The 24,754-nt window shown below is 37.3% G+C and overlaps 1 protein-coding gene and 1 non-coding gene across 2 annotated transcripts; both read left to right on the top strand.

Moving 5' to 3' along the window:
• The first annotated feature begins 12,842 nt into the window (after window positions 1-12,842).
• LOC112753979 (small nucleolar RNA R71) lies at window positions 12,843-12,950 on the top strand. The gene has a single exon (XR_003178337.1). It is a non-coding gene; the product is annotated as a small nucleolar RNA R71 (small nucleolar RNA).
• A 9,208-nt stretch (window positions 12,951-22,158) lies between these two features.
• LOC112748306 (uncharacterized mitochondrial protein AtMg00810-like) lies at window positions 22,159-22,783 on the top strand. The gene is made up of 2 exons (XM_025796528.1): window positions 22,159-22,563; window positions 22,715-22,783. Exons 1-2 carry the CDS (start codon window positions 22,159-22,161, stop codon window positions 22,781-22,783), a joined length of 474 nt encoding a protein of 157 aa, XP_025652313.1.
• Window positions 22,784-24,754: the final 1,971 nt, after the last annotated feature.

The raw sequence follows: 24,754 nt of genomic DNA, 5'->3' as shown, positions 1-24,754 counted from the left end.
GAGAATAGCCCTTGATCCTACTGCCCCATGGGTCATGGGAAAGAATACAGTGATGCCTAAGGGAATCAAGCTGATATATTTGAATGATGGGGCTCGGCTTTGGCAGCAGATCCTGAATAACTACGTGATGCCGAGCACTCATGAGACAGAGGTGCCCGCTGCTATGATCACCCTCATCTGGTATGTGATGGAGGGTAAGGACCTGTATCTTCCACGTCTTATCAGGTATTATATGGCCAGGGTCCATGTCAGAGGCACTCTCCCTTTCCCTTATCTGATCACCCAGCTAGGCCGCCGAGCTGACGTGCCTTGGGAGCTTGCTGATGAGAAGCCAACTGCTGCAGACTGCAAGAAGATCATACCTCACAGCAGGAAGTTCCAAGCCTTGGGTTATAGGCCGCATTTCTTTACTGCTTCTGCTGAGGTAGCCACATCTTCAGCTGCCCCTTCTGCATCCACTGCTACACCAGCTCCATCCACTGCACCTCCACCTGCTCCTGAGCCCATTTATCATCTCGTGCACCGACTCTTTGCACGCTTGGATCGTATGGAGTGTCGCAACAAGCGACGCTATGAGCACCTAAAGTTGCTGATCCGATCCGGCAGCGACATCCCCTCCGAGCCTGACACCGCTTCTGAGCCATCTGATGCGGAGGCAGATGATCATGAGGAGGAGGCACATGCCCAGGCTGAGCAGGGAGGACCTGAGCAGGCTGCACCATACCATGAGGAGCCCCACCAGATCCAGGCTGCAGATCCAGAGATTCCTCTATAGACAGAGCCTCCGCTTCAACAGGTAGCTCCTCCTACACTTACCGAGACTGTAGATCCTCAGCCTACCGCAGAGTCACCAGCAGCCCATCCTTCCGGAGATGACACTTCTCACACCCAGCCTGAGTGAGCATCGAGGACGATGCTATTATTTAAGTGTGGGGAGGTCGCCATCTCTGACGTACTTTATTTTGGTGAACCACTTTTCAGACCCTCTTTTTATCCTATTTTGCTTATTTTTCTGTATTTTTATTTTTATCTTATCCTGTCTTCCAGTACTTGCACATTTTTTTTTTGTATTTTTATAGTATTTCCACATTTTGCACTTTAGTTTATATATATCTTAGATATTTAGTTTAGTCTAGTTGCACTTTTAGTTATTAAGTTGTGATATAGAATATATAGATTAATTAGTTTAGTTTACCCTTTTAGTATACGATAACTTGGATTAATTGGAAATAAAAAGAGTAAACTAAAGACTTTTAGTATAACAGAATCACAACAATCCACATACTGTATATATATAGCAATAAATGATTGGTTAATTTACACAATATTTTTCAAGGAAGAACACTAAGATTTTAAGAGCCACCCTAAGATTTACATTGAGAATACTGAGAACCCTTGATTTCCACTTGCATAACATACATAACTGATATATGGTTTTTGAGCCAGAGAACACACAACCTGTGAATTTTTTAGCTTAATTGTATGGTTACATTCAACCATAAATTTTATTCATGTGTGTTTCGCATTCTTTTCTATGCTTGTAATCTTACTTTGTTTTAATCTATATGTCCAATATAGAATGTAGATACATACCAATATATGATTGAGGCCATTATTTAAATTGCTCACTTATCCCAAACTAGCCTACCTTTTACATCACCCTTGTTAGCCCCTTGGGCCTTTTAATCCCCTTCTGTTCTATAACCACATTACTAGCCTTAAACAGAAAAATAAATTAAAAATCCCAAGTTGAATCCTTGGTTAGATTAAGATAGAAATTGTGATACACACTAAGTGTGGGGAAACATGAAAACATGGGTTGGTAGGAAAGAATTAAATTAGTAAAATAGTCAGAAATTTGGGAGCATGCTCATGTGAAACCAATTTGAATTAAAATACCATGTGCATTGATATATGTTATTCTTTAAAAAAAATCCTTTTTATAATAGATAAATAAGGGGACAAAATTACCCCAATAATAAGTTTTCTGAAGAAATCAATGCACATGAGATAAGAATCAAATTGAAATTGGTACATGAGTATGTATTAAGAAAGTGAAAAATTGGGAACCCCAAGAAAGTTATAAATTATAGAATATGTATATGTTAGGTGAGACCTTAGACTAATTAAGGATTCAACTTAGAGCTCACTTAGCCTTATATATATACCCCTACCTTTACCTTGGCCCCATTACAACCTTTGAAAGACTTCATGATGTTTGTATGTACACATTGTATATTTGTTGATTGGTTGGATGAAGAACAAAGTTTTAGAAAGCAAGAATAGAAAAGAATAGAGTGATTAACCCCAAACATTGAGTGACTAGAGAATAAACACAAATCCAGTAAGGGTTCAATGGCTCATCTCTATATATCCAGATTTAATTATTTAAACTGTCTTGCAAGTTTCTGAAATATTTTTACCCAACTCAATTGTGAAAGTGCTTTAACATGATTTAGGCTTGGCTATGCATATATGATTCCTTGAAAATATGAATCAAATTAACCACATGTAAGCTCTATATATATAGGTGGATAATAATTAAAATTGCATGATTCATGTAGGTAGATTGCATTTAGAATAGATTGCATTGCATGAGATTCCACCATTCTAACTTTACCCTTTCTCTTGGATTCAGCATGAGGACATGCTATTGTATAAGTGTGGGGAGGTTGATAAACCCATATTTTATGATGTATTTTGTGCTCAATTTAAATGATTTATTCAATCCTTCACCCACTTATTCATGTAAATTGCATGGTTTTACTATTCCTTCCTTATATTATGATATATGTGAAAAACATGTTTCCTATGCTTTAAAAATATTAATTTTAATTACCCTTTATTACCATTCGATACCGTAATTTGTGTGTTAAGTATTTTCAGATCTCATAGGGCAGGAATGGCTTAAAGGACAAAAAGGAAACATACAAAAATGGAAGGAAAGCACAAAAATAGAGTTTTGGAGAAAAGGCAGCGACGCGAACGCATGGACGACGCGATCGCGTGCCTAGCGCGAAATGGCATCGAGGCGTACGCATGAACGACGCGAACGCGCGCCTTGAGCAGAACGCAAATGACGCGTACGCGTGACTGACGTGTACGTGTGACAAGGAAAACTCCCAGATGACGCGAACGCGTGACCCACGTGAACGCGTGACAGACGCCACGTACAAGAATCTGCAGAAAACGCCCCCAGTGATTTCTGGACCCTTTTTCGACCCAATTATGAATCCAAAAACACAGAATATAAGCCAGAGAATGGAGGAATCAAAAGAACAACTTAGTAGTACATAATTTTAGGATTAGATGTAGTTTTAGAGAGAGAGGTTCTCTCCTCTCTCTTAGGATTAGGATTTAGGATTTCTATTATGTTTAAGCTATGATCTCTTCAATCACAGGTTCAATATTCCTTTAATTTATTTTCTACTTTTAATTATTCCATTACTATAATTGTTATTTATCTTTTCAATTTGGCTTATGAACCATTCATGTTATGATTTTCTTAATTAATATATTTTGAGGTATTTTAGATTTGATTTTGCTTTAATTTATTTATGAATGATTTCAATTCAATTTAGATTTATTTTCCCCTTTTGGCTTTGGTTAAGTAATTGGTAACACTTGAGTTATCAAACTCAGCTGTTGTTTGAACATTGGAATTTGCTGATTGATTTGAATTCCAATAACTCTAGTCTTTTCTTAGGAATTGACTAGGACCTGAGGAATCAAATTGATTCATCCACTTAACTTACCTTCATAGTTAGAGGTTAACTAAGTGGGAGCAAAATCCAATTCTCATCACACCTGATAAGGATAACTAGGATAGAATTCCCAGTTCTCATACCCTGCCAAGAGATTTTTATAATTATTAATTTAATTTTCTCGTCATTTAAATTACCTGCTCCTTATTTCGAAAACCCAAAAATTTTACCTTTTTCATAACCAATAATAAATCATACTGCCCTGCAACTCCTTGAGAGACGACCCGAGGTTTAAATAGTTCAGTTATTTATTTTTATTGGGTTTGCTTACGTGACAAACAAGTTTTGGTATGAAAGGATTATTGCTTAGTTTAGAAACTATACTTGCAACGAGAATTTATTGTAAATTCTGAACCATCAATATTCAGTTCATCAGGCGCATACGCGTACAGTGCGCGTGCGCGTCGATTGACAATTTTCTATCCACGCGTACGCGTCATGTGCGCGTACGCGTCGCCATGCGACCTCACAATCCACGCGTGCGTGTCTCCTGTGCGTGCGCGTCTACTGCGCATGCGCGTGGGTCTCAGCATCCCAAATCCTTATTTTTCCATGATTCCTCCACTTTGCATGCTTTCCTCTCCATTCCTTTGATCCATTCCTAGCTTTCTAAGCCTGAAATCACTAACACACATATCAAGGCATCTAGTGTTATCAAAGGTGAATTAAATTTGGCTAATTAAAGACCTAGAAAGCATGTTTTCTCACTTAAGCACAAATTAGGAGACAATCATGAAACCATGCTATTTCATTGAATAAATGTGGGCAAAAGGTTGTAAAATCCCCCAAATCAATCACAAGATAAACCCTATAAATGGGGTTTATCAACCTCCCCACACTTAAACCAAGCATGTCCTCATGCTTAAACCAAGAGAGAGCAAAGGATAATCACATTTATTCAATGCAAACTAATCTAAATGCAATCTACCTATATGCAACTATCTACATGAATGCACTTGCTTGGTCAAAATAAATCAATTCCAAGAAAACATATATGCACAAGGGCCTAGGACTAGCAAGTCTAATCCACAATTGAATTGAGTTATTAAATATTTTTACAAACTTGCATGAAGAGATGATCATAGGTGGAAACATGTAATTGAGCATCAAACCCTCACCGGATGTGTTTGCACTCTATTCGCTCAAGTGTTTAGGGTTGATTCACTCAATTCTCCCCTAATCATGCTTTCCAAGATTTTTTTTTTCTTCTAACAATCAACAATTATTTCATGCATGCATACAATTATCATGAGGTCTTTTCTTTAGGTTGTAATAGGGCTAGGGTCAAGGTAGGATGCATATTTGGTCAAGTGAGCTTGAAATTTGAATCTTTGATAAGCTTAAACTTCCCACCTAACCTATGACATCCCATACGATTCAATACTAACCTAACTACCCATTTTTCACTTTTTCACATACTCAAGTATTTTTTTTTCATTTCAACCCATATGCATTGATCCTTATTGAGCTTCACTTTGCCTTAGGGCATTTTGTCCCCTTTTTATTTCTTTTTCTATTTTTTTCTATTTTTTTCTTTTAATATCTACATCTATTTTTTTATTTTTTTTATTTTGTTTTTTTTTCTCATTTTTGTTTCTTTCAAACTATATACAAGAACATCAATGCATAAGGTCTATACATTTAATCAATACATGAGCATGTACCCAGTTCCCAATATTTTCAACAAAAATACAAATTACCTTTTTTATTCAACCAATGTCCCAAGTTTCCCACACTTGAATGATACACACATACTAGCCTAAGCTAATCAAAGATCCAAATAAGGACATTTATTATTTTTCACTTTAAGGCTTGTAATGTGCTAAAATTATGAACAAGTGGGTTAATCGTAGTCTCAAATTGGCTAACAATGGATGATAAAAGGTAAGGCTATTTGGGTAAGTGAGCTAAATAAAATGATGGCCTCAATCATATAAATGCATGAATACATAAAATAATGGACATAAAGAATCAAACAAATCAAAGATTACAATCATAGAAAAAGAACAATTGCACACAAGAAGGAAAATAAGTGGTTATAAGATGTAACCACACCATTAGGCTCAAATCTCACTTGCTTGTGTTCTTAGCTTAAAAATATGATCCACAATATATATAATTCAAGCAAGTTCTATGAAAGGTTTTCACTCAAACCAATTGGTGCCCTATAGATAATTTCTCAAAAAATTTCATCATTTTGACTAAGCTTATTTTGTATATATATGCAAAAATAAGAAAATTAAAGTAAAATCCTAAAAGACCTAAAAAAAATGAAATGCAAAAGTGTTGAGTTTAGAAACTTGTCACCCAAAATCGCCGACCGGTCAGACGACCTCCCCACACTTAAAAGTTTGCACCGTCCTCGGTGCACTCAAAGATGAGCAAGGGGGTACGGCGACGTGCCGAGTTTCTACCTTCAGCTGGTAGGTCAACCAGTTGCTGCGTGTTCTTTCTTTCTTTTACTTCTATTTGTGCTTGTGGTGCATCAACCATGAAAAATAGAAAATAACACCATAAGATGAGAAAATACAAAAGCAAGGAAGCATACATTGTTGGAATGAGGTAAATCACTAGAATTGAGTGAGTGAATTAGTATGACATTAATGAAAATAGGAATGTGAGTTCTAAATTGGGCGCCTTTTAGAACACACATTAGCATAAAAAGTGATGTCACAAAAGAAGCATGCACTTTACTTCTCCTAGTGTGCTTGAGATGCTTTAAGTAAGCTTGTAAGGTAAAATAAGCATTAAAAAAGCATGAAGGCATTCAAGCTATAAGTATATGGATGCATATGATCATGAAATACAATGCATTAGGGTAAATGCACACCATCCAATGTCAAGAGATTGCCTAATCAAAGAATAGGGTTCAAATCACATGGTGGCCAAATCATGTAATTCAAGAAGAGTTACAAGCTCGAAGGCAATTCTCATCACTTGGTATTCTTAAAAGGTAAGCATGAAAATCTCAAAACCAAGTAGCAAAATATAACCTCAACAATAGAATCCAACAAAGATTATAAACATAATTATGTTAAGATAACATCCCTTTTTAATACTCAGCAGCAATTGATGGTAAATGAAATGAAAACTAACTAAAACTAACTAATCAACTAACTAACTAACTAACTAATTAGTTAACTAAAATAAATAGTTATCAATGGTGTTTGGAAGTGTTGGATGAAGGGTAGAAGAAGGGAAGAAGAAAGGAGAAGGAAAGAAATAGAAAGAGGAGAAGAAAAGAGATGTGTTGAAGGAAGGACATCCGCGCGTACGCGCACATGGCGCGCGCGCGTGGATGGTGGTGCAATGGACGCGATGTGTACGCGTACATAGCGCGTCTGCGTCGATGGCTTATTTCGAGAGTGACGCTGGTGCACGAAATTGTGATCCCTGGTAATGGCTCCAAAAACTTGGTGCTCTAATCTTAATTCATAATTTGTCACAACTTTGATACAACTAACCAGCAAGTGCACTGGGTCGTCCAAGTAATAAAACCTTACGTGAGTAAGGGTCGATCCTACGGAGATTGTCGGCTTGAAGCAAGCTATGGTCACCTTGTAAATCTCAGTCAGGCGGATATCAAATTGTTATGGAGTTTTCGAATAATAATAATAAATAAACAGAAAATAAAGATAGAAATATTTATGTAATTCATTGGTGAGAATTTCAGATAAGTGTATAGAGATTCTTTCGTTCCTCTGATGAGCCTCTGCTTTCCTACTGTCTTCATCCAATCCTTCCTACTCCTTTCCATGGCAAGCTTTATGTAAGGCATCACCGTTGTCAATGGCTACATCCCATTCTCTCTGTGAAAAAGGTCCAAATGCTCTGTCACGGCATGGCTAATCATCTGGAGGTTCTCGATCATACTGGAATAGGTTTCACCCTCCTTTTGCGTCTGTCACTACGCCCAGCACTCGCGAGTTTGAAGTTCGTCACAGCCATCCCTTCCCAGATCCTACTCGGAATACCACAGACAAGGTTTAGACTTTCTGGATCTCAGGAATGGCCATCCATGGGTTCTAACTTATACCACGAAGATTCTAATATCTCGGACTCGGTCCTCTGTATTAGATATCTAAGAGATACTCATTCTAGCTTGTTTATATGTAGAACGGAAGTGTTTGTCAGGCACGCGTTCATAAGTGAGAATGATGATGAGCGTCACATAATCATCACATTCATCATGTTCTTGGGTGCAAATGGATATCTTAGAAGCGAAATAAGTTGAATTGAATATAAAACAGTAGTACTTTGCATTAAATCATGAGGAACAGCAGAGCTCCACACCTTAATCTATGGAATGCAGAAACTCTACCGTTGAAAATACATAAGTGAAAGGTTCAGGCATGGCCGAATGGCCAGCCCCCAAACATGATCAATATGATCCAAAGTTGAACTAAAAATCATAAGATGTAAATACAATAGTAAAAAGTCCTATTTATACTAAACTAGCTACTAGGGTTTACAGAAGTAAGTAATTGATGCATAAATCCACTTCCGGGGCCCACTTGGTGTGTGCTTGGGCTGAGCTTGAATGTTACACGTGCAGAGGCTTTTTCTGGAGTTGAACGCCAAGTTGTAACGTGTTTTTGGCGTTCAACTCTGGTTTGTGACGTGTTTCTGGCGTTTAACTCCAGACTGCATCGTAGAACTGGCGTTCAACGCCATTTTGCGTCATCTAAACTCGGCCAAAGTATGGACTATTATATATTTCTGGAAAGCCCTGGATGTCTACTTTCCAACGCAATTAGAAGAGCGCCATTTTGAGTTCTTTAGCTCCAGAAAATCCACTTTGAGTGCAGGGAGGTCAGAATCCAACAGCATCAGCAGTCCTTCTTCAACCTCTGAATCTGATTTTTGCTCAAGTCCCTCAATTTCAGCCAGAAAATACCTGAAATCACAGAAAAATACACAAACTCATAGTAAAGTCCAAAAATGTGAATTTAACATAAAAACTAATAAAAATATCCCTAAAAGTAACTAGATCCTACTAAAAACATACTAAAAATAATGCCAAAAAGCGTATAAATTATCCGCTCATCACAACACCAAACTTAAATTGTTGCTTGTCCCCAAGCAACTGAAAATCAAATAGGATAAAAAGAAGAGAATATACTATAAATTCCAAACTATCAATGAAACATAGCTCCAATCAGATGAGCAGGACTTGTAGCTTTTTGCCTCTTGAATAGTTTTGGCATCTCACTTTATCCATTGAAGTTCAGAATGATTGGCATCTATAGGAACTCAGAGTTCAGATAGTGTTAGTGATTCTCCTAGTTCAGTATGTTGATTCTTGAACACAGCTACTTTAGGAGTCTTGGCCGTGGCCCTAAGCACTTTGTTTCCCAGTATTATCACCGGATACATAAATACCACAGACACATAATTGGGTGAACATTTTCAGATTGTGACTCAGCTTTGCTAAAGTCCCCAATTAGAGATGTCCAGGGTTCTTAAGCACACTCTTCTTTTGCTTTGGACCTTGACTTTAACCACTCAGTCTCAAGTTTTCACTTGACACCTTCACGCCACAAGCACATGGTTAGGGACATCTTGGTTTAGCCGCTTAGGCCAGGATTTTATTCCTTTAGCCCCTCATATCCACTGATGCTCAAAGCCTTGGGATCCTTTTTATTTACCCTTGCCTTTTGGTTTTAAGGGTTATTGGCTTTTTGCTCTTGCCTTTTGGTTTTAAGAGCTTTTGGCTTTTTATGCTTGCTTTTTCTTTTTCTATTTTTTTTTCTGCAAGCTTTGTATTCACTGCTTTTTCTTGCTTCAAGAATCATTTTTATGATTTTTCAGATTATCAAATAACATGTCTCCTTGTCATCATTCTTTCAAGAGCCAACATATTTAACATTCATAAACAACAACTTCAAAAGACATATGCACTGTTCAAGCATTCATTGAGAAAACAAAAAGTGTTGCCACCACATCAAAATAATTAAACTAGTTTCAAGGATAAATTCGAAACCATGTACTTCTTGTTCTTTTGTTTTTTTTTTTAAATTTTTCATTTAAGAAAGGTGATGGATTCATATTCATTACTTTAAGGCATAGACACTTAGACAGTAATGATCATGTAATAAAGACACAAACATAGATAAACATTTAACATAAGAAAACAAAAAACAGAAAATTTAAGAACAAGGAATGAGTCCACCTTAGTGATGGTGGCGTTTTCTCCTTGAGGAACCAATGATGTCCTTGAGCTCTTCTATGTCTCTTCCTTGTCTTTGTTGCTCCTCCCTCATAGCTCTTTGATCTTCTCTAATTTCATGGATGATGATGGAGTGCTCTTGGTGTTCCACCCTTACTTGCTCCCAATAATTGTGTGGAGGAAAATGTATCCCCTGAGGTATCTCAGGGATCTCTTGATTTGTAGTCAAATGTTCTACCACTGAGCTATAGACCCTTGAGACGAATCTCTCCATCTCCTATGACTCGGAGGTGGAAGCTTTTGTCTTCCCTTTCCTCTTTCTAGAGGTTTCTCTGGCCTTAGGTGCCATCAATGGTTATGAAAAAACAAAAAAGCTATGCTTTTACCACACCAAACTTAGAATGTTGCTCGCCCTTGAGCAAAAGAAGAAAGAATAGTAGAAGAAGAAGAAGATATGGAAGAGATGGAGTGATGTGTGTATTCGGCTATATGGGTGGGCTTAGGTGGGAAAGAGATTTTGAATTTTGAAGGTAGGTGGGGTGTATGGATGTGAGTGGTGAATGGAAAATAGAAGGGATGACTGTGAATGGAGAGAGAGAGAGGGTGATATAGGATTATGAGGAGGAAAGGTGAGTGGAGGTATGTGGGGATCCTGTGGGGTCCACAGATGCTGAGATGATCCTGTGGGGTCCACAGATCCTGAGGTGTCAAGGATTTACATCCCTGCACCAATTAGGCATGTAAAATGCCTTTGCATGCAATTCTGGCATTTAAACGCCGAATTGATGCTTGTTCTGGGCGTTCAGCGCCCAGATGCAGCATGTTTCTGGCGTTGAACGCCAGTTCTATGCTTGTTTCTGGCGTTCAGCGCCAGCTTTCCTTAGTGTGCATTCCTGGCATCTGAACGCCAGGATGCTGCTTGTTTTGGGTGTTTAACGCCAGATCCATGCTCTGTTCTGGCGTTGAACGCCAGCCAGATGCTCCTTACTGGCGTTTAAATGCCAGTAAGCCCTTCCTCCAGGGTGCGATTTTTCTTCTGCTATTTTTTATTCTGTTTTTAATTTTTCTATTTATTTTGTGATTCCACATGATCATGAACCTAATAAAACATGAAAGAACAATAAAATAAAAATAAAATTAGATAAATAAAAATTGGGTTGCCTCCCAACAAGTGCTTCTTTAATGTCAATAGCTTAACAGTGGGCTCTCATGGAGCGACATAGGTGATCAGGTCAATTTTATAGACTCCCAACACCAAACTTAGAGTTTGGATATGGGAGTTCAACACCAAACTTAGAGTTTGGCTGAGGCCTCCCAACACCAAACTTAGAGTTTGACTGTGGGGGCTTTAGTTGACTCTGTACTGAGAGAAGCTTACTGTGCCTCTTTTCCATGTTTACAGAAGGATGTCCTTGAGTTTTAAACACAAGGGAGTCCTCATTCAATTGAAGGACTAGTTCACCTCTGTCAACATCAATCACAGCTCTTGCTGTGGCTAGGAAGGGTCTTCCAAGGATGATGGATTCATCCTCATCCTTCCCAGTATCTAGGATTATGAAATCAGCAGGGATGTAAAGGCCTTCAACCTTTACTAACACGTCCTTTACCTGTCCATAAGCCTCTTTTCTTGAATTGTCTGCCATCTCTAATGAGATTCTAGTAGCTTGCACCTCAAAGATTCCCAGTTTCTCCATTACAGAGAGTGGCATGAGGTTTATTCCTGACCCAAGGTCACATAGAGCCTTCTCAAAGGTCATGGTGCCTATAGTACAAGGTATTAGGAACTTTCCAGGATCATGTTTCTTCTGAGACAATCTCAGTTGATCCAATGCATTTAGTTCATTGGTGAACAGGGGAGGTTCATCTCCCCAAGTCTCACTACCAAATAAATTGGCATTCAGCTTCATGATTGCACCAAGGAACTTGGCAACTTGCTCTTCAGTAACATCCTCATTCTCTTCAGAAGAAGAATACTCATCAGAGCTCATGAAGGGCGTAAGGAGGTTTAATGGAATCTCTATGGTCTCTAGATGAGCCTCAGAGTCCTTTGGTTCCTCAAAGGGAAACTCCTTGTTGATCACTGGACGTCCCAGGAGGTCTTCCTCCTTGGGATTCATGTCCTCTCCTTCCTTCTTGGATTCGGCCATGATGGTTATATCAATGGCCTTGCACTCTCCTTTTGGATTTTCTTCTGTATTGCTTGGGAGAGCACTAGGAGGGGTTTCAGTGATCTTCTTACTCAGCTGGCCCACTTGTGCCTCCAAATTTCTAATGGAGGACCTTGTTTCATTCATGAAACTCAGAGTGGCCTTAGATAGATCAGAGACTAAGTTTGCTAAATTAGAGGTATTTTGTTCAGAGTTCTCTGTCTGTTGCTGAGTGGATGATGGAAAAGGCTTGCTATTGCTAAACCTGTTTCTTCCACCATTATTAAAGCCTTGTTGAGGCTTTTGTTGATCCTTCCATGAGAGATTTGGGTGATTTCTCCATGAGGGATTATAGGTGTTTCCATATGGTTCACCCATGTAATTCACCTCTGCTATTGCAGGGTTCTCAGGATCATAAGCTTTTTCTTCAGAAGATGCCTCTTGAGTACTGTTGGATGCAGCTTGCATTCCATTCAGACTCTGAGAAATCATATTGACTTACTGAGTCAATATTTTATTCTGAGCCAATATGGCATTCAGATTATCAATTTCAAGAACTCCCTTCTTCTGAGCCATCCCATTACTCACAGGATTCCTCTCAGAAGTGTACATGAACTGGTTATTAGCAACCATGTCAATGAGTTCTTGAGCTTCTGCAGGCGTTTTCTTTAGGTGAATGGATCCACCTGCAAAAGTATCCAATGACATCTTAGCTAATTCAGACAGACCATCATAGAATATATCCAGGATGGTCCATTCTGAAAGCATGTCAGAAGGACACTTTTTGGTTAGTTTCTTGTATCTCTCCCAAGCTTCATAGAGGGATTCACCTTCTTTCTGTCTGAAGGTTTGAACATCCACTCTAAGCTTACTCAGCTTTTGAGGAGGAAAGAACTTGGCTAAGAAAGCCTTGACCAGCTTATCCCAAGAGTTTAGGCTATCCTTAGGTTGAGAGTCCAACCATATTCTAGCTCTGTCTCTTATAGCAAAAGGGAAAAGTATGAGCCTGTAGACTTCAGGATCTACTCCATTAGTCTTAACAGTATCACATATATGCAAGAATTCACTTAAGAACTGAAAAGGATCTTCAGATGGAAGTCCATAAAACTTGCAGTTTTGTTGCATCAGAGAAACTAATTAAGGTTTCAGCTCAAAGTTGTTTGCTCCAATGGCAGGGATGGAGATGCTTCTTCCATGTAAATTGGAATTAGGTGCAGTAAAGTCACCAAGCGTCCTCCTTGAATTATTATTATTTTTGGCTGCCATCTCCTCTTCCTGTTCGAAAATTCCTGTAAGGTTGTCTCTGGATTGTTGTATTTTAGCTTCTCTTAGTTTCTTTTTTAGAGTCCTTTCAGGTTCAGGATCTGCTTCAACAAGAATGTTCTTGTCCTTGCTCCTGCTCATATGACAAAGAAGGGAATAACAAAGAAAATATGAAATCCTCTATGTCATAGTATAGAGATTCCTTTGTGTGAGTAGAAGAAGAAAAGAATGTAATGTAAGGAAAGAGAAGGGAGGAGAATCCAAACACAAGGGTGAGGAGAGCAGAGATATGGGATGAAGAGAAATGTTAGTAAGTAATTAAATAAATAGAAGGATATGAGAGGAAGAAGTTTTCGAAAATAACTTTTGAAAAGGGGTTAGTTATTTTCGAAAATTAGATAAGAAATAAAGTTAGAATTAAAAATTGAAACAATTAATTAATTAAAAATAATTTTTGAAAAAGAGGGAGGCATTTTCGAAAATTAGAGAGGGATAGTTAGTTAGGTAGTTTTGAAAGAGATAAGAAACAAACAAAATGTTAATTAGTTAGTTGAAACAAATTTTGAAAATCAATTTATAGAAGATAAGAAGATAAGAAGTTAGAAAAGATATTTGAAAAAGATAAGATAAAAAGATATTTTTGAAAAGATATGATTGAAATTAGTTTTGAAAAAGATTTGATTTTTAAAATCACAATTAATGACTTGATTCATAAGAAATCACAAGATATGATTCTAGAACTTAAAGTTTGAATCTTTCTTAACAAGTAAGTAACAAACTTGAAATTTTTGAATCAAAACATTAATTGTTGATGATATTTTCGAAAATTATGAGATAAAATTAAGAAAAAGGAAAAAGATTTGATTTTTGAAAATGATTTTGAAAAAGATAAGATTTTCAAATTGAAAATTTGATTTGACTCATAAGAAACAATTGAATTTTAAAAAGTTTTGAAAAAGTCAACTCAAATTTTCGAATTTATGAGAAGAAAAAGGGGAAGATATTTTTTTATTTTTGAATTTTTAATGATGAGAGAGAAAAATATGAAAAATGATGCAATGCATGAAAATTTTGGATCAAAACATGTGATGCATGCAAGAATACTATGAATTTCAAGATGAACACCAAGAACACTTTGAATGTCAAGATGAACACCAAGAACTTATTTTTGAAAAATTTTCAAGAAAAGAAAATATGCAAGACACCAAACTTAGAAATTTTTCATACATAGACACTATGAATGCGAGAATGCATATGAAAAACAAGAAGAGACACAAAACAAGAAAATATGAAGATCAAACAAGAAGACTGGCCAAGAACAAGTTGAAGATCATGAAGAACACTATGAATGCATGAATTTTCAAAAAATGCATAAATTTTTAGAAAAAATGCAATTGACACCAAACTTGAAATTGACTCAAGACTCAAACAAGAAACACAAAATATTTTTGATTTTATGATTTTTTTTATTTTTTCAAAAATTAATGTGAAAAAGAAAAATAAAGATTCCAAAATTTTTAATATGAATTCCAGGAATCTTGCATTCTTAGTCTAAAGCTCCAATCTGAGGGTTAGACATGGCTTAATAGCCAGCCAAGCTTTAGTATGCTATTACATGCATTGAAGTAATTAGTTGAATCCTCAGTCCAAAGGAATTTAGACATGGCTTTACAGCCAGCCAGGATTCAACAAATCATCATGAAACACTAGAATTCATTCTTAAAAATTCTGAAGAAAAATATATTTTTGAAAAGATTTAATTTTATATTATATTTTTTTCGAATATTAATTGGGAAAAACGAAAAAGAAGAAAATATTTTTTTGAAAAATTTTTTGAAAACCTTTTTGAAAACAAAATAAGAAGAAAATTACCTAATCTGAGCAACAAGATGAACCGTCAATTGTCCAAACTCGAACAGCCCCCAGCAACGGCGCCAAAAACTTGGTGCACGAAATTGTGATCCCTGGTAATGGCTCCAAAAACTTGGTGCTCTAATCTTAATTCTTAATTTGTCACAACTTCGATACAACTAACCAGAAGTGCACTAGGTCGTCCAAGTAATAAAACCTTACGTGAGTAAGGGTCGATCCCACGGATATTGTTGGCTTGAAGCAAGCTATGGTCACCTTGTAAATCTCAGTCAGGCAGATATCAAATGGTTATGGAGTTTTCGAATAATAATAATAAATAAACAGAAAATAAAGATAGAAATACTTATGTAATTCACTGGTGAGAATTTTAGATAAGTGTATAGAGATTCTTTCGTTCCTCTGAGCCTCTGCTTTCCTGCTGTCTTCATCCAATCCTTCCTACTCCTTTCCATGGCAAGCTTTATGTAAGGCATCACCGTTGTCAATGGCTACATCCCATCCTCTCTGTGAAAAAGGTCCAAATGCTCTGTCATGGCATGGCTAATCATCTGGAGGTTCTCGACCATACTGGAATAGGGTTCACCCTCCTTTTGCGTCTGTCACTACGCCCAGCACTCGCGAGTTTGAAGTTCGTCACAGCCATCCCTTCCCAGATCCTACTCGGAATACAATAGACAAGGTTTAGACTTTCCGGATCTCAGGAATGGTCATCCATGGGTTCTAACTTATACCACGAAGATTCTAATATCTCAGACTCGGTCCTCTGTATTAGATATCTAAGAGATACTCATTCTAGCTTGTTTGCATGTAGAACGGAAGTGTTTGTCAGGCACGCGTTCATAAGTGACAATGATGATGAGCGTCACATAATCATCACATTCATCATGTTCTTGGGTGCGAATGGATATCTTAGAAGCGGAATAAGTTGAATTGAATATAAAACAGTAGTACTTTGCATTAAATCATGAGGAACAGCAGAGCTCCACACCTTAATCTATGGAGTGTAGAAACTCTACCGTTAAAAATACATAAGTGAAAGGTTCAGGCATGGCCAAATGGCCAGCCCCCAAATGTGATCAATATGATCCAAAGTTGAACTAAAAATCATAAGATGTAAATACAATAGTAAAAAGTCCTATTTATACTAAACTAGCTACTAGGGTTTACAGAAGTAAGTAATTGATGCATAAATCCACTTCCGAGGCCCACTTGGTGTGTGCTTGGGCTGAGCTTGAATGTTACACGTGCAGAGGCTTCTTCTGGAGTTGAACGCCAAGTTGTAACGTGTTTTTGGCGTTCAACTCTGGTTTGTGACGTGTTTCAGGCGTTTAACTCCAGACTGCAGCATAGAACTGGCATTCAATGCCCTTTTGCGTCATCTAAACTCGTCCAAAGTATAAAATATTATATATTGCTGGAAAGCCCTGGATGTCTACTTTCCAAAGCAATTGGAAGCGCGCCATTTTGAGTTCTGTAGCTCCAGAAAATCTACTTTGAGTGCAGAGAGGTCAGAATCCAACAGCATCAGCAGTCCTTCTTCAACCTCTGAATTTGATTTTTGCTCAAGTCCCTCAATTTCAGCCAGAAAATACTTGAAATCACAGAAAAACACACAAACACATAATAAAGTCCAAAAATGTGAATTTAACATAAAAACTAATAAAAACATCCCTAAAAGTAACTAGATCCTACTAAAAACATACTAAAAACAATGCCAAAAAGCGTATAAATTATCCGCTCATCAGACGCGTACGCGTACATGTGCCAAAGGCACAATGTGCGCGCAACGTTCGCACAACTCTCGGGTTTTTTGGCTTGGGGTGGAATTTCTCAATCCATGCATACGCGTACATGGCGCGTCCGCGTGGGTAGGCGAAAATGCTTGATGCACGCGTACGCGTGCAGTGCGCGTACGCGCGGATAGTGCTCTATTTTTCAAAATTTTTTCTATGTTTTTTGCACCAATCCAAGCATTCCAAACCTCCAAACATCTACCAAAACACCATAAAACCTTATTTAACATACTAAACTCCCAATTATACTCAACAAATCAAAACAAAACATGAATTTAAACTAATTCTATCAATATGTACAAAAGTGAATAATGAAAAGATTTTACCATGGTGAGGTCTCTCCCACCTAGCACTTTTGTTTATTATCCTTAAGTTGGACTTATGGGGAGCTCCTCTCATGGTGGCTTGTGCTTGAATTCATCTTGGAACTCCCACCAATGCTTGGTTCTCCATTGTGCCCCAATATTTCTCATGGATTGAGCCAAGTGTGGATGGAGTTCTTCACAAGTTTGGGGCTCCCAAAGTTGATCCTTTTTGTGCGATCCGGGATCCCACACTTTATTTTCACACCCATCTTGAAGTTGATTATTATTATTAGTCCATCCGGGTGGTGTGACCTTAGAATTCTCATTTAAGTGACCAAACATGCTCCTAGACCCAAGCGATTTAGTTCTATACCAACCCTTACAATGCCAACCACTAACCATCTCCCTCTTGCTCTTGAAGCCACATATATTTAAGTTGACCATCCGTCTTAAGCAAACCATATTTAAGGGGTATGATAAAGCTTAAGTATAAGGAATTTATCCACTTGAATGAAAGAATGGATGGTGATGGCTTGGGGAGAGGTGTCTCTAATATCCTTGCAAGCTCTACTCCCTTATGTTTTTCCTTGGTTGTCTCCACCTCTTTACAAACTTCTTCAACTTCAATCCTTTGTTCATCAATTTCATCTAACTCTTCTCCATCACTCAAATCATAAATGGGAGGTTGAGAGAAGTCTACCTCCACATTGCTTTCTATCTCATTGGGAGAAGATTCTTCAAGTTCAAAGGATTCACCACCAAGAGGCTTGGATCCATGATCTTCATCACCAAGGGAACTCAATTCTTGCTCCACTCCCACCAATTCTTCATCCAAAATTTGTTTTGGAGGTTGTGCACATTCCTCCTCAACATCAAATTCAATCTTCTTGGATGGATTTTCTATGATTTTAGCTTCCCATGGAGGTTCCGCATCTCCTAGGTCTTCAACCACTTCTTCCTTTTCTTCAATGATTATAGGTTCCTCCAATTGTTCTATCACAATATAGCATTCCTCCTTCTCCACCGGAGTTTCCAATCTCTCCTTCATTCTTTATTCTTCAATTGATTCTCCATATGTGACCATGGGATTGCCTTGAGTGCTCAAGCATTGGGAGGCTAAAGTGCTTACTACCTTGGTCAAGGTAGCCACAAATTCTAGTATCTCCCTTTGTATTTCTCCTTGCCCTTGAAGTATAAGGCTAAGGATTTTATCCATTGAGGATTGGAGTGGGTAAAAAGGTTCATTGTATTAGAGAAAGGGTTCATAATAGGAAGGTGGTTCTTCTTGGTAAGGGTATGGTGGTATGTATTGAGGTGGTTTTTGGGAGTATGGATATTGGAATGGTGGTTCCATGTATGGCTCATATGGTTCAAAAGGTGGTTGGTATGATGGATATGGATTATAGTCATATGGAGGTGCTTGGTGAAAAGAGGCTTGTGAGCATGGTTGAGGTTCATGTTGAGGATAAGAGTCATAGGCATATGGTGGTGGCTCTTGAAAGTCATAAGGAGGTTCACCATAGCCATTGGATTGATATGCATCATAGAATGGCTCTTGTTCATAGTCTATTGGTGGAGGTTATTGCCAAGAGGATTGATCATATGCATATGGCTCCTCCCACCTTTGATTTTCCCATCCTTGATACACATCCTCATTGAAGCTCTCATTTCCTACAACATAGTTAGAACCAAACTCATAGCCAAAGTGAGAATTCATAATGAAAAGAGAAAATAAGAACAAAAGCTAATGAGAAGTAATGAAACAAAATCCTAAAACTAGCAAAAACTAACCCAAAAATCAAGCTATTCACATATATACAATAACCAATAACATAACACCATTGCAATTCCTCGGCAACGGCGCCATTTTGATTAATGGATTCTTGACGGTTTAGAATTCACAAATGAATTCTCGTTGCATTATAGTTTCTAAACCAACATTAATCATTTCATACAAAAATTTTGTTTGTCACAAGTACAAACCCCTAATAATCCTAATAACCGAAGTATTCAAACCTCGGGTCGTCTCTCAAAGGAATTGCAGAGTAGTATTCTTGTTATTGGTTATGAGTTGTATATTTTTGGGGTTTTGGATGAGAAACATGGAAAGTAAATGGCAAGGAAATTCAAATAACAAAAAAGGCCTTGGCAAGGGTTGGTGGTCAAGGATCTCTATCCTAATCACTAACCACAACATGAGAATTGGCAAGGATCAACCCCATTAAGTTATCCTTTAACTAATAAAGGAAAGTCAAATAAGCTATGTCAATCCAAGTCCATAAGTCCAAGTTCTCCACCAATTCAATTAGTGAGATCTAGAGTTAATGGCTCCCAATCATCAATTACTTGGACATTAGTGACTCAAGAGTTCCTAAGTTACCTTCCCAAGCCAAGAGCATAAAATTCTACTCTAACATCTTCTCAAGTATTTCATCAAATACTTGGAAGGTACAAAATCAAAGCATAGTAAATCTACAACAAGAATGAATTCTAACAACAATTGGATGTAAAGAATTAACAACAACAATTAAAGAAAATAAGATCTACATGAATTATCTCAAATTGCATTATAGGAAAATAGAAGGAACAAGAGTAGATCTACAACAAAATATAGAAGCAACATAAAAGAAATTACAACAAAAGAATAGAGGAATCATGAATGTAACAACATAGAATTGAGAGGTAGAAGAAGAAGAAAGCATGAATTGAAACCTAGATCTAGATTATTGAACTAAACCTAATCCTAATTCTAATCCTAAAGAGAAGTGAGAGCTTCTCTCTCGAGAAACTAACTAAAGCATGATAAAACTAAAATAAAACTCACTAACTAACTAGATGTCTCATCCCTCTTCAATCCTTGAGTTAAATAGCATCATAAATGAGTTGGATTGGGCCCCAAAATGCACCAGAAATTGCTGGCCACGAGTTACATTAAAGTGGGTCACGTGCAGCATCGGCGCGTACGTGTACAGTGCGCGTGCGCGTCGATTGACAATTTTCCATCCACGCGTACGCGTCAAGTGCGCATACGCGTCGCCATGCGACCTCACAATCCATGCGTGCGCGTGGGTCTCAGCATCCCAAATCCTTGTTTTTTCATGATTCCTCCACTTTGCATGCTTTCCTCTCCATTCCTTTGATCCATTCCTAGCTTTCTAAGCCTGAAATCACTAACACACACATCAAGGCATCTAGTGGAATCAAAGGTGAATTAAATTTGGCTAATTAAAGACCTAGAAAGCATATTTTCTCACTTAAGCACAAATTAGGAGACAATCATGAAACCATGCTATTTCATTGAATAAATGTGAGTAAAAGATTCTAAAATCCCCCAAATCAATCACAAGATAAACCCTATAAATGGGGTTTATCAATGGGATCTTTTCTTAGCTCAGAAAAATGATGCGTTCTACGCCTTCTTTTCTCGTTGCAAAAGAATTCAAAATGAAAATGATATAAAAAATGCCTGTATAAGAAGTGATCATGGAAAAGAGTTTGAAAATCATGTTTTTGAAATCTTTTGTTATGAATTTGAAATATCTCATAAATTTTCGTGTCCTAGAACTCCCCAACAAAACGGGGTTGTTGAAAGGAGAAATAGAAGTCTCCAAGAAATGACTAGGGCAATGCTTTGTGAAAATGAAGTTCTAAAATTCCTTTGGGCATAGGCTGTAAACATAGATTGCTATATTTTAAATAGAACCATCATTAGAAAAGGGTTAAAGAAAACACCTTAAGAGCTATGGAAAGGAACACCTCCAAATCTCAAGTACTTTCACATATTTGGATGCCAATGTTTTGTGTTAAACAATAAAGATAATCTTAAAAATTTTGATCCAAAATCTTATGAAGGTATATTTGTAGGATACTCAACCACTAGTAAAGTATATAGGGTTTATCTCAAAGAACATAGAACCATAGAGAAATTCATACATGCATCTTTTTATGATACTAACTTCATTCCAAGCTCTGTTATAGAGGATGATGCAGGAACTCAAGATGAGGTGTACCCACAAAAGAATCAAGGAAAAGACAAATCAGTCCCCTCTGTGGAAAATTCTAGTTCTGACCCTGCTATTCAAAATACAAGAGACAATTTGGTTTTATCTCTTAATGATGCAGGAGATTCTAGAACTGTGAATGTTGCATATTTGAATCAAAGCCAATCTGAAACCACATCTCAAAGGCCTAGAGAGTGGAAGTTCTTAAAGAACTATCCCCACGAATTCATTATTGGAGATCCGTCCCATAGAGTCACCACTAGATCTTCTAGCAAGAAGAAAGCCGAAATCAACAACTTTGCATTCTTATCCCAATTGGAGCCCCAAAATGTAAAAGAAGCTCTTGAAGATCCATCGTGGGATAAAGCAATGGAAGAAAAGTTAGTCCAATTTGAAAAGAATGAGGTTTGGACTCTCGTACCTTATTGGAATAGAAAGAAGGTAACCGATACCAAATGGATCTTTAGAAATAAATTAGGTAAGGATGGTAGTGTGGTTTGAAACAAGGCTAGATTAGTGGCCCAAGGGTACGATCAAGAAGAGGGCATTGACTTTGATGAGTCATTTGCTCCGGTGGCTAGAATGGAAGAAATAAGGTTATTGCTTTCCTATGCTACCTACAAAGGTTTTAAACTCTTTCAAATAGATGTCAAATATGTGTTTTTAAATGATTTTATTGATAGAGAAGTGTATATAGCTCAACCCCCCCCATTTTGAAAACAATGAGTTTCCAAATCGTGTTTTTAAACTATCGAAAGCTCTTTATGACCTTAGACAAGCTCCTAGAACTTGGTATGAAAGGCTTAGCTCATTCTTGTTACAAAATTATTTCCAAAAGGGTACTATGGATACAACTCTATTCATTAAAGAGTCTAATGATCATTTCTTGCTTGTTCAAGTGTATGTGGATGACATTGTGTCTGGATCGGCTAATATTACCCTGTGTGAAGATTTTGGAAAACTAATTACTAATGAGTTTGATATGAGTATGATGAGAGAACTTACTTTCTTCCTTGGACTCCAAATCAAACAAACTCCTACTGGAATCTTTGTACACCAAGGTAAATATGCCAAAGAGTTGGTGAAGAAATTTGATTTAAAAAACTCCAAACCAATGAGTACTCCTATGCATCCAAATACTAAAATTGACAAGGATGAAAATGGAAAAGATGTTGATGAAAATTGGTATAGAGGAATGATCGGATCACTCATGTATTTAACCTCCACTAGACCGGATATTGTTCAAAGTGTGGGTGTATGTTCTAGATTTCAATCTCACACAAAAGAATCACATCTTTCGTCTATTAAAAGAATCATTAGATACATCAAAGGAACATCTGACCTCGGTTTGTGGTATCCTAAAACTGGTGAATTTTGTGTAGTTGGGTATTGTGATGCAGATTTTGCGGGTGATCGTATGGTTAGAAGAAGCACTTTGGGGATGTGTTGTTTTCTTGGACAATCTTTAAATGTTTGGTCAAGCAAAAATCAAGCTACTGTTGCTTTATCCATAGCTAAGGCCGAATACATATCAGCCTCCTCATGCTGTTCACAATTAATTTGGCTCAAAACTCAGCTTGTCAATTACAAACTAAAAATTAATAGTATCCTTTTACTTTGTGATAACATGAGTATCATAAATACTTCTAAAAATCCTGTGTTGGACTCAAGAACTAAGCACATTGAGGTTAGGTTTAATTCTTTAAGGGAACATGTGCAAAAGGGAACTATTGATATTCAATTTATAAAATCAGAAGATCAGTTGGCTAACATCTTCACAAAACCTTTGTATGAAGATAGGTTCTGTAAACTAAGAACTGCTCTAGGAATGATCGATATCAAATCTGTGGAGTAATTGTGCCTAATAAATCTATTTGTTTTTATCTCGCAGGTCTCAGGGAGACAAAACTAGGCAAATGATGACCTCCTCTATAAGGCTTGATCGAGGCCCAAAAATTATCTGTTATATGAACTGGAAATTAGACTCAAAGTGTCCTAGTATGCTTCCTTATCACCACCATTGGGCCTAAGTGAGATAAGCTTTGTTTAATGTAATGGGCCTCATACTTACCTTGATCATTAAAAATGTGAAAATTGAAGTTTTATTCATTTTCTTCTTAAGTCAAGTCACCTTACAAATCCATCTTGTCTAGTCACTTCAAAAACTGCATATATTTTAAAATTCAAAATTTTCCTTAAGAACCGTTTCATGAAATAAACTAAGGGTTTCAAGAGAAGTTTTCATTGTGCATTAACGACGGTTTCTTAATCAAGAAAACCTCTCTCTTCTTCACTACTCCTGTAACACCCTAACTACCAAAGCTCACGCTTCCGGCTGCGCGACTCTGATAGCTCGGACATTACGACGACACTTATACTATTTAATACTAAAATATGAGCCTGTTTAAAACTTTAAACCGCAATACCGCTCCCAAAAAAATACTTTCGTTCGATAACGTACATCTATAAATACCATACAACTCACAACAACTCATAAAGAGTACATCCATATATATATACATAAATATATATATATATATATAAATAATATTACAAACAATAATCAATACAATTCCTATCCCTCTTACAAATTATATCAAGATAAAGGCGAGGGTACAATAAACCACAGCTAAAACAATACAGAGTATCACAACAACAATTAAATAAGCTCTTCGTAACTTCTGCGCCCATATCCTGAAAGGGGAAAAATGTAGGGGGGTGAGAACATCATCCTCGAAAGGGTTCTCAGTAGAGGGTTTTTTTGGGAATTACTGTAATAGGATACATGAAGATAAACCGTACCAGTGATTAATAACCTTCTCATGCCTCTTTTCAAAAACATGGTTTTCAATAAAAGTAAAGTAAAATATCTTTACTGAAAGAGGAACCATTCAATTCTCAAAACTCAAAAGCCTTTCAAAACGGTTTATCTATGCGGAACCAAAATAGCCTTTCATAATTTTATTCCAAACCAGAAACACAAAACCGAAATCAACCATCAGTTCATCTCTTTCCAACCACGGCCCTAGGCCCAAACAATCCAACCAACAACCAATCACCACAATCCAACAGAGTCCCAGATGCAAACACAGATAGGAAGTTCAAGCACAAACAAACAGTTATTACAAGTAGAACAGTTAGCAATTAATCACATAGGCAAACCAAGTATAATATGCACACCCAACCAATGTCACACAAATGCATATGATGCATGCCTGTCCCTAGTGGCTGATGATATCATCTGTCGGTTATAGAGCCAACCCGACAAGTCCTGGTAGCTAACCATTGGACTGTCCCTCTGTCGCGCATCCCCAACTCGAGTTATACTCATCATAAACTTGATAATAATCATGATCCATATCCATCACCCTCACTGGTGAATATTTACGGGGGCGAGCTCATCTGAGGCTTTCACAGTGCCCGGCCACACTTACGACATA

Source organism: Arachis hypogaea, chromosome 15, assembly GCF_003086295.3.
Source record: "Arachis hypogaea cultivar Tifrunner chromosome 15, arahy.Tifrunner.gnm2.J5K5, whole genome shotgun sequence".
Classification (NCBI taxonomy): domain Eukaryota; kingdom Viridiplantae; phylum Streptophyta; class Magnoliopsida; order Fabales; family Fabaceae; genus Arachis; species Arachis hypogaea.
Note: the sequence above shows the minus strand (reverse complement) of the source record. Positions and strands in the feature narration are given on the sequence as shown.